This window comes from Pholis gunnellus, assembly GCF_910591455.1.
Source record: "Pholis gunnellus genome assembly, chromosome: 22".
Lineage (NCBI taxonomy): Eukaryota > Metazoa > Chordata > Actinopteri > Perciformes > Pholidae > Pholis > Pholis gunnellus.
The window spans coordinates 3075250-3086460 of record NC_136549.1 but is presented as its reverse complement, the minus strand read 5'-3'; the positions used below and the strand labels follow the sequence as shown (position 1 = coordinate 3086460).

The window sequence follows — 11211 nt, the reverse complement described above, 5'->3', positions numbered from 1 at the left end:
AGCAGAGTGGACAGCGGCTCGCTAACCTACACACAACAGTATGGCTGACAGCAGACATATCCTGAACCAAAATAGCTTTCATGTTGGCTCCAAGGTAAGAAATCAACCACGTTTGTTTTTATGCATTTTATTTCCCCCGCCCCGGTCACCCTAGTGAGAGAGTCGGGGGAGTCTTGTTCAATCAATATAGAGACGATTATTAAGTTTATAAACACTCATATAGTGGGATATTTGTGTGATTTAAAGCAGCTGTCCATGCAGAGTACGCTTTACTAAAAGTAAAATTAATTGTTAAATGACAAACGACATTTAAACCAGTGAAAGCGACAAGTCGCCGGCATATCAGCTGTAAAAAAATTGCTTTATTATCCACCTCTAGTAAATCCAGAATATTATAGGAAAAGTGGGATAGTAAATGCGCACCCCGGCATGGTTAGGTTATTTCTGTAACCCCTACCTTAGTGTGCGCGGAGCGCTGGGCGTTGTCGGTGGGGTGGAGCACTTGGAGGCCGCACATGTCACACACGTCGCCGTGGAGATAGGCACAGTTGATTCCATAGCGGCACTCTCCAACGGCTGCGTACGGACAGAGCTGCTTCCTCAGCTCTTTGTTGTCCTGCGATGCCTCACTGTCAAACTCCTCGATAAGAGGGACGGAGCTCTCAGGCTTCACAGGCTCAGCTGTACATGGAAATATGTTTACATTTATTTCGTGCCACAAAACAAACTCATGCTGCTACTAATGCCTTCTTTTGTAAATGAGCCCTCAACTTAAGCAACCTTTAAACTTGAACTTAAAGGGTAACTTTTCAGCCCTATTTTCCCATGTTTTTGTACCCGACTGGAAAATGGGGACAATCATTTTTTGAAATTGGTCCAGTATAGAGGGAGAATGCTGTAAGCGGCAGCGTGAAACGAGCTGCGAGAGCAATTAAGCAGCGCAAATGTAACGCTACGTCCACTACAATGCCTTGTTTTTGCCATTGACAGGCTCTGATTGTTATCACAAGTGTGACAGGATTATGTGAAGAACCCTATGGAGAAATACAACGTCTATTTTACATTTCGCTTGATCCCTTCTGTGATTGTGTCAACGTCTCGCTCAAGGAGAAGTCTCGTTGTGAAATCTGAATAAGGAGCAGCAAACCTCGGTGGTTGTAGGGTCACAGCACCCACAGGAACACCAGCAGTCTCCTGAGCTCCCCCTCCACTTTTAGACGTAAATGACGGTGTCAAATTGTCCCAATATGATCACATTATTTGCAGCATGTTTAGCGTCTGCATACTGTACTGACACCAAAATGTGTAAATAGGGTCTAGGTCGAAGTTACCTTTCAACAAAATCATAACTTGAGCTGCTCTGCATTTTCAGACCTCATGACAGTGCATGAACCCGTCACAGAGCATCATTAGTGTCATTCACAGCTGTTGTCTCAGTTGACTGCTACAGACCAAACAACCCAAGAGAAGCAAAAACATCACTTGGAAGGCAAATAAAATCCTTTTCAGGTGGTCATGTTCTGCTCTTTTGTCCCACATCAGAGTCAGAATGAAAGAGTTCAGACAAGCCTAAATTAACTAAGCCAAATGGAGAAAAGCGCCAGAGGTTGTTTGAACTGCAACAAAAAAAGTATGTTAACTCCAAAAGGACCAACTGTCTTTACCAAGTGAGGTGAGGAGCATCAGAAATGTGATGGACAAAAACTGTTATAAAGGAGACTCTATAAGGATTGTACATTCTATGATTCATTGATTGATTTCCATCACAGCTCTAGGCTATATGTCCTCGAAGACCCCAGAAAGTTCAAAATGAAACTGAAAGCTTTCAACTATTATTACAATAATAATAATAATAAATTCACAACTCTTGTGTAACCCGATTGGCTGCATGCAGCTGCCAATAAAGTACATTTGAGCATGAAAAATGTGGGGGCGGTTGTGTCTCAATGTCACACATGCGTGTGAGCCAGTGTTGATTTATCACATTTATTACGATGGAGGTATGAAAGACCTTCCCATCAAATGTTTGGGTGTGAGTATCAATATGACACATGACAATGCTAGTAACTCACCCCGTCCACAGTACGGCTGTCCTGGAACAAACTCAGCAGCGTTGACCCAGTCTTGTGCCCCTGAACTGGGTGTTGACCCACTGGGTTCTGGGTCTGACGAGCCGGCCAGCGAGACAGAGGGCAGCGGCAGCGTCTGTGGGGTTGGCAACTCCTTGCTCTTCGCTGGTTTACAGTGTTCAAACCTGAGGAGGCACACGGGACCAGGATTGTTACAGTTCACATGATGTACTGCCAAAAAGCACTAATGCAGAACCAGAGCGATGAACGGGAAAATATTCAGCTATAAGGGACGAGCTGAAATACAAACAGTGAAAACCCAAGTTGATAACGAACAATAAAAATGATAACTTTAAGATGCTAAATATGAGCAATCCAGGATTGTAACATTACTGACCCTACTGAGCAGCTACTTACAAGGGGCACGAAACAAACTTCTACCATCAATAAAAGGTTCATAAGAGTATAAGGAAGTCAAAACGTTTTTCAGAAGCAAATAACTTCAAGTCCAAAGTGACTCATTACCAAAAGTAGCTTCCCATTAATCAAGGACGTTACCCATATTTAATGCCATGTCTCTGGCTGAAACTGTATCTCCATCTCAAGACAGCATTTCTACTACTTGTTACAATTAACCATGGCACTAGGGCTGCCGCCATGAAAGTATATATTTTGCGTCGATAACGATTGGCTCAAAAATGCGATGTGCAGTATTAACGCCATTTTTATTGTTGCAAATGAGGTGCAATAAGAATGGCTTCACACATTTTCTCCTTCATGAAAAAAAGGATCAAGTCTATAGCCAAGGCTAGATATAAATTGTGAAACTAAAGTGAATAACGCAAAAAGGGCTGAATATTTTAAGTGTAAATCAACAGAACACAGTCTAAATAAAGTAAAAAAGAATAGCCTACATTACCAGATAATCTGGGCAGGACATAGGGCTAGATTTCTCCTTTGAATGTCGGGAAGTAAATCTGATCTGGGACTTTGGTCTGTCCGATGTTCGGCACAGATTATCCGGTAATGTGAGGGGTGGTAACTGTTCGCAGACCTATCGGGGCCACCTAGATTCATTTTAAACATGTTTGATATGTCAGAGTTAAACATAGTCAACCAGATACCACTGATCAGCCACTGCACCTGTGTAATGTTTGTACAGGGAAACTGACATTACAGACCTAGAGGATAGTATGTCATAAATAATCGGTATAGTTTTGGAGCACACACGATAACGGTATATATATATATATATATATATATATATATATATATATATATATATATATATATATATATATATATATATATATATATATATATATATATATATGACAGTATATTTGTTTCTCCTCAAATGTCAATACAAACGCTTTTGATGAGGTAGAGCACTGGTGTGTCAAATGCATGGCATAATTTCAACCATCCTGAAATCAATGTAAACCGTCAAACGGAAAATGCATATAGTCAAAATCAATGTAATTAACACGATGACAAGAACAAACTCACAAGAACCAGTCACATATTTATATGACAACAAAGCACGACAAATCAATCCAGCAAACCTGCGGCGCTAAAACACACATTCATCCACACACACACACACACACACAAGAGCTCGGGCCATTCAAATATTATTCACATCAGAGGTAATATTAACCAGATAGACAAATTAACACAGTAGTAACGCTACTGCAGATGTAAAAAAACAAAAGCACTTCACTTACCAAAGCTGCTGTTCACTATTTAAAGACAAAGTCCATCCTCCTTACTTTGATTACAAAGAGTTTAATGACGCGGTTGTACAATACATCGGTGCAGTTCAGTTCCAGCCAGAGGTCCTCCTACGAACTTGTTCGTTGAGTTGTAGATTCAATCGGGTCCCCCAAAAAGTTTTCAAAAGCACCGTAGCTTGTTAGTGTCCTGTCGTGCTATGGTGTCTTGTTGCTGCCTTGGTTAGACCACTCAGGTTTGCAAATCAAGCATAGCTCCAAACACCAAGACGCTCAGTTGCAAACGCATTCTTAGCCATAAAATGTGCAACACTTCTCCGACGCCGTTAGCCAGGAATAACATTCGCACAGATCCTTTTCCTGGCTGGGTCAGGGCTGCTAGCTGTGGGGTTGGCCAACCCTTTCTTACAATGTCCAGCTTTTCTTGAAATGTCCTTCTCCAGAAAGGCGTTGCCAGTAAATCCGCCACCAAATGTGTTTCTCCTCCTCCTTCAGTGAGGCTCTGGCACGTCAACGAATACGCCCAACATGTCAAACAAAAAATCTGATTGGTTGAAGACTGTGACAATCAACAATATCGTCCTCATTTACTTAAACTGCAAAGAGATTCACTTGTAATTCTGCAGGCCTCGGGCAGATTTTTTTTACTTAGAGACAGCATAGGAGCGAAATCAGATTGGATAAAAGCTCTACTTACAACAAGCTGCGCTGGAAGCAGGGCAACTGAGGAAGACAGTAGCTATGCAATAAGCTAATGGGAAAAAATATTTAGAATACATGTAGTGCATTTATGAAAAATTATGAAAATAGCCCGTGGCTGGCCTAGACAGAATCACAAAGTTATAGCTATTTTATAATTTTTCATAAATACACATGTATTAAAAAAAATGTCCCATTAGCTTATTTTCTCATTGCACAGCTACTGTCTTCCTCAGTTGCTCTGCTTCCAGTGCAGCTTGTTTTAAGTAGAGCCTTTATCCAATCAGATTTCACCCCTATGTCTGATGAACCTTAATGTAAAAGAAAACGACACTGACATGTGCATGTCACATTTTCATTATTGCATAGTGTCTCAATTTCTTACGAATATAAAAAGGTGACTAAAAACCATAATTGCAGTTTTAGCAAACAAAAGCTGATGCCTTTTTTAAAAGTTAGTGTTGAGCCCTGTAAAGAGTGCTTAAATGCAACTAATCTGATAACATAAACACAGCAGAACCACTCATGTGAGAATGAGATGGCATAGAGGTATGAACCAAAATCACAATTATAATAGATAGAGATGAAACAAAATTTTCATTTTTTGTTGGTCACATTAACACAACGCCACATTAGTTTTACGTCGGCACACAGCAGCGCAGTCACAAACGCACGCAACATGTGTCAAAGAGTGAAGAAGACATAAAGCTCACAATTTCTCACAACTGCAAGTATTGGGCAATGATTAAAATTTTTTTAATCGCAAGATTTTTTTGCAACACACACAGCCATACAAAAGGAACACCTGCCCAATCTCTCATCCATGATGGTGAGCTCAATCAGAACACTGTTAAACAGTCTGTTCCCAGACAGCCACTGAGAGTGCTGGATGACTGGGAGGAGGGCTGCTGGAGCTTTGCATACATAAATGAGAGAGGAGGGTGCTGCAGCAGAATGAACCTGAGGGACCCAGCAAGAGCACTGGAGGGGGTGGATAGCTCAGGGAAAGAGAGCGGGAGGGAAACGGAGAGCGTTATGCAATTGCCATGCAGGCTAGAATGCACTTTGTCTGGCCATGGGGGCTGCAGAAGAGAGAGAGACACAGACAGAGTGAGAGAGCTAGACAGAGCCCATCACAATAGACAGAGCCAAGGGAATTCAGCCATAATAAACCCCCACGGGGAGAGCTTTTCTCTGGACTCTTAATACAGGGTGCAAAGCCCCACGGGAGCACAGACATAATGACACCCTTCTCACTGCAGCTCCATCACAAGGATGGCGGAATGTGACTTATCAACACAACAACAGAAGCAGCTCAGTGTTATATACACCGAACCAAAGGCTTCCTACAGGCAATAAGCAGACTATTGAAAGAAAATGATCAAGTATGTGAATAACTAATGTCCCCCTGCTGCTGCTGGGCTGTTCATCTGAGTGCCTCTCTAACTATGGGGATGCTCCTGAAGCCAGACATGGAGCAGACACTGTCTGTACAATCTGGCTGCTGCTGTCTGGGTATATTCAAGCTTGACAACAGACTGGGAAGCTAATCCGCTCCATACTGCTGCATGTTCCAGCCCATTTACTACAAATAAAACTGCTAAATATATTTTTAAGGAAACAACTGGTTGAGGTTGATTTCAGTCTCGTATAAAATTTGTTGCGTAATGTTTAATGCGCATTATGTATGGATTTTTAAAAAGGGTTTTATTGAGTGTGGAAATTATTGTGATAGTGGGAAATCACGTGGCTAATATCCAAACCGTATTCAACTAATCTGCAGCCAACCTCATGCTTATGACATGATTTTTATGTATTTCAATGGGATATACCATGTACAAGTTTAAAGTCTTCAAAGCTTAATTTTCATATTAATCAATCAATCAATAATAATGAATTGCAATCAATAGGTACTAATTTTGATAATTGATTATCAAATGCCCTGGTTCCAACCTCTCAAATGTGAATATGTGCTGCTTCCCTAAGTCCTCTATGATAGTAAACTGACCACCTTTGAGTTTTGGACTTTTAGTCAGGAAATCAATATTTTAAATTGAGATTAAGGAAGTTGTGCATTATTCAATTTCTGTCTTTTTATAAAGAAAAAAAATGATGAAAATGTCTGCAGATTAATCGGTAATGAAAAATAATCATTAGTTGCAGCCCAGTGGCATGGTCCTTTAAGACACGTCCATGCATCATATTCAAACACAGAACAAACTTTTATATTTTATAGACAGGATTTTGAGGAAACAGAAAATGTGTCCAAAAGAGTTTGCTAAATACAGTGAGCCGAGTGCTCTATGCATGTACTAGAATTGTTGTCTCTCAACAAAGACCGGTGGTGAGAAAACCAGGAGTTGGATTATGCTGGCAGGAGTGTTAAACATACACCACTATCACTCAAAGACATTTTTTATAGTAGACTATTCTATCCAGCAGAGCAATTCTGAAATGCCACAGACAAGTGATTGTGGTTCCTCATTGGACATACAAGGAGCTGACACAGATACAGACCAACATGTTGACATCAGCAGTCTCAGGTGTCTGATCCACTTGAGGAGACAAGCCCTGCCAGCAAAGTTGCTGTGCTGTCATTTGACTGAGGGAAAGGCCAGTTTTAGAAAGGAAGTTATGATACATCTTAACTGACAACCGGGAGCACTTTTTTAAGCTGTGGCAGCTGACTTTGAACATGCCAGTTGACTACAAATATGAGCCAAACCTTTTTTATTGGATCCACATTGAAATATGTTACATTTCTAATTTATACTTGGATTTCAGGTGTGACTTTACCTGCAACGGTCCCCAAACACACAGTTTCCCTTCTGAAAGAACTTGCAAATCATATCTGCAGGTTTGCTGCTGGTCAGATCGTGGGAATATCGACAGTTGTCTCCTTCTTTGCATAGACCATGCATGAAATACCTGAAAATACAAAATAAGAAATCGTCGAGTCTAGTAAACTATTTCAGGTCATACATTTGAACGGAAAACATTTGTTTGTTCATTCAAATCCGTATGTTAAACTTAACTTTAACTTGAAAGCTAACTTTAAACATTTGACGAACCCGCTAGATCCTAGCGAGACAACTGTGTGTAAATGTCGTCTTTCACTTTCACATTGGCAACGCATTAAAGCTCCTCTAGGCATGGTCACAAACATTTGGACTGATAACGCCAGCTAATGTCTGGATGTGGCACCCAGCAGCTGCTATGAATAGTAGGTCATGGTACGCGGAGTAAATTCAAACTCACCAATAAGCTAGACTCGCTGGTATCAACGTTGACTTGTTTTAAAGTTAAAGAGAACAGCTCACGACTAAGGGCTTTATCACTGTTGTATAACAGTTGGTTTACGTAGTCCAACATTTTAGTCTGGCATTAATGCTTGCCGAGTTAATCGTTGAAAATGTGGCTAGCACGCTGGCCGCTAAGCTAGCACGCCAGTCTGCTCTGAGACCATAACACAGTGAACACAACAACACAGTAGAGTACTGAAGCTAGCTAGACAACAGCTGAGCCGAGCCGAAGATGACGCTGTTGTCAGTCGCTAGCCAGCCACCGCGTAACAGCTATTTTGGTATTGAACGACAGACGATATCACTATCTTTGATATTAAACGTCCTTTTTCTTGTCTTACCTGCAGGTTACGTGTTTGGTCCAACCTACTGTTATTGATGAAGCCGCCATAGACGCTGCTGCTGCCTCCGCCATTGCTGTTTATGTTGAGAAGCTACAGCCGGATGTTCCGGAAAGCTCCGCTCCAGCTCGGCTTCTTTCGCATATCTAGGGTTCGAGTCGGGATTTACCGAACAACTCACGCTAGGTACTGTCCACTACGCCGGGGCAGCAGTGTCCCACTCATTATAACGACAAACTAAAAAACACTGACGAATCTGCAGGCCAATGAAAACCAATCGGTGTGAGTGTATTAACGCACGTTACTTTTGTTTCAACACAATTTACTTGTAAATTGCTTATCATTGTGAGATGCTCCACTGTGATACTGTTGTTTGGGGTTATTAGGCCTACCCTGGTTTAGAAAATTAAAACAAAATATCAAAGAATTTCTCAACATTGTTTGGTTATGTGGAGAATTACAGTATTAAGAAGTATTAGTAGTATAATGTATAGCACCCTTAGTGGTGAATAGAGGTGTCACAATAATAAAATGTAAAATATGTTAGAGTCACAATATATTTACTAAAGAATGAATTATATGTTTGTAATATGTTTACATGAAGGATATTATATGTTACAGTATATTGACACATTGAATGTATTGAAATCATGAATGCATAATCACTGGAGGATTTAAAAACTGTAAAGAATAGCCATCAGGGAAAGTTAGGGATTATTCAAGGCGAGGCTTTGCAGAGACAGGGGAGGAGAAGCTGAGACAACTGATGAGAAGCAGAGACTGCCGTAAGACAACAGAGAGGACTCCTGGGTAAGACCATGCGGCCGCAGGACAGAGGGCAGGTCAGAGGTGATGTCAGAGGGAGCCTAGCCACTGAGATGAGCAGCGGATCGATGAAGGAGGGGTCAGATCAATCGGAAACCAATCACTGACCCCGAATGACGGCCTTTATGTTTTGCGACAGGTTTCGGACACTTTCCGACCATCAAAGAACATAAAAAGAATGTTTGAGAGAGCAAGCTTGAGTCAATATCTGTTTTTCAGCACCCGGCCAGGTCGGACCTGTGAGTGGAGTTGCACGTGGTCTCTGTTCTCGAGAACATTACCATGCATGGTGTATTTCAGATTGCATTTGTAAAACATTAGGTTGCATTTGTTTGCATCAGTTTGCATTGTTACCTTCGTGGTTGCAGTTGTATCTGCTATCGTTTTTATTAAATTACTATTTTTGACTTTAAATTGGATCCAGTTCGTTTTTGATTAGACTCCGTTGCTGAAAGTTAGCAGCGGCGAAAGTTTTGCAGCCTTCCTCCTCTCGTGAAGTGTCCAGCCTCGACAGTTAAACTATCAATTCCATCTAAGTTAACTGTGGACAGTTTTGCCATTCGATTCTCGGTGGACATATGTATATTGGTTTTGGGAGAGAATTTTTGCCCCCAGTGGAGATATACTTTCTACCAGTGGTGGGCGGTCAAGGCCTGCAAAGCCTTCTCTGCTGGCCTAAACAGAATCACAAAGTTATAGCTATTTTATCATTTAATAATGTTTCTTAAATACACTACATGTATTATAATTTATACAAATATTTTTCCCATTATCTTATTTTCTCATTGCACAGCTACTGTCTTCCTCTGTTGCTCTGCTTCCAGTGCAGCTTGTTTTAAGTCGAGCTTTTATCCAATCAGATTTCACCCCTGTGTCTCTTTTACATTAAGGTTCATCAGATTTCATCAGACATTTTTTTTTAATACATGTGCTGCTCACAAACGACAACATTGAATACCGATCGACTACCAGGTCAATTTAACATGGACAACTGATTACAGGTGATGCTGACCTTGTTGTCTTTACTAGCAGCTGTTGTGCTGTTAAAGTCTGCATTATTACGGAGGAGGCAGCTGTTATTTGAGCGATCAGTGACCAGCGGCGTTATCAGCTCTACAGAGCGGACGTCTGAAGTCGCGGTTAGCAGTAAATGCTATTCAGTAGGACAAATAGTTAAGCCACCAGCAGAGCTACGAGTGAGAACAGACAACAACACAGAGGAAACGATTGAGAAACGTGTGTTGACCACATTTATGGACCCATAATCTAGCAAAGTGTTACGTGTAAGTGTTGATTTTAAAGTAAATTTGATATGTGAGAGAGAGAGAGATAGAACATGACCTGCAGCGCTGTAACTAAGTCTGAAAAACTTCTAAAACCTTCCACGAACTGTCTGTTTGAGTTCATAGAGGAAGATTTTAGTGAAGATCTTAAGTATCAAACATGACCTTTTCATTATTAAAGACTACTTTATTACTCTGTCGTATTTTTTTGAACTAAGCAACCAATCTACTTCCTGTTTACATCGACACCCACGCGCATACCCAGTGTACGTGAAGAGTCACGTGATATTCGTTTTAAGGCGTGTTCGTATGGACGGACATCAATTCGAAAATGGTGCTGAAACGCTGTGTGGACGGAGATCGTTTTTGTTTGAAAACTTTGTTTACGTTTGAAAACGGAGTAGTATGGATGTAGCCTAATGCTGCGTTCACACCAACACTAATGCTGCGTCAATCGCGCCGCCGGTCTCGCTGGGGACCATTTGTGTTCATTTGCGTGAATTGCGCCAAACGCACCGGAGAGGGGGCGTGGCTTATCGACCTGGAAGCCAACTGTCCGCCATTTCTTTCCGCCATCAACCATGAAAGGAATAAGGACAATTGCTGCTTTGTACTTGTTGTGGAAGTCCCTCAAATGTCGGAATGCCAAACGCTGTCGTCTGTGGGTTCATAACAGCATCCGTAGGCGCACACAGCTCGGTGAATTTCACCGACTTCTCCAGGAACTACGTCGGATGACTGCCGCTTCCGCGCTAGGGCGCATCTTGAGCCCATCTTGAGCCACAACAAATTAAAATAAATAAATTATAAATTATACAATTGTCAATATTTGTGTTTTTGAAATATTTCCCAGTAATATGTGTAAAATATGATATCTGCGCAAAATATATGCTTTTCCTGCACGTCCTCTCCGCATGTCTGCATGTCTCAACAGCTCTGGGGCTCTGGCAAAATTGCCC

The 11211-nt window shown here is 41.3% G+C and overlaps 1 protein-coding gene across 1 annotated transcript in view; it reads right to left on the bottom strand.

Moving 5' to 3' along the window:
• Positions 1 to 8255, bottom strand: part of mkrn1 (makorin, ring finger protein, 1) — a 17104-nt gene extending 8849 nt beyond the window's left edge. Inside the window, exons 1-4 of the mRNA XM_079183620.1 lie at positions 8145 to 8255; positions 7298 to 7429; positions 2073 to 2254; positions 458 to 681 (exon numbers count right to left, since the gene is read on the bottom strand). Coding sequence (XP_079039746.1) covers positions 458 to 681; positions 2073 to 2254; positions 7298 to 7429; positions 8145 to 8218 — 612 coding nt within the window. The 5' untranslated portion in view covers positions 8219 to 8255. The remainder of the gene's footprint in view (positions 1 to 457; positions 682 to 2072; positions 2255 to 7297; positions 7430 to 8144) is intronic.
• Positions 8256 to 11211: the final 2956 nt, after the last annotated feature.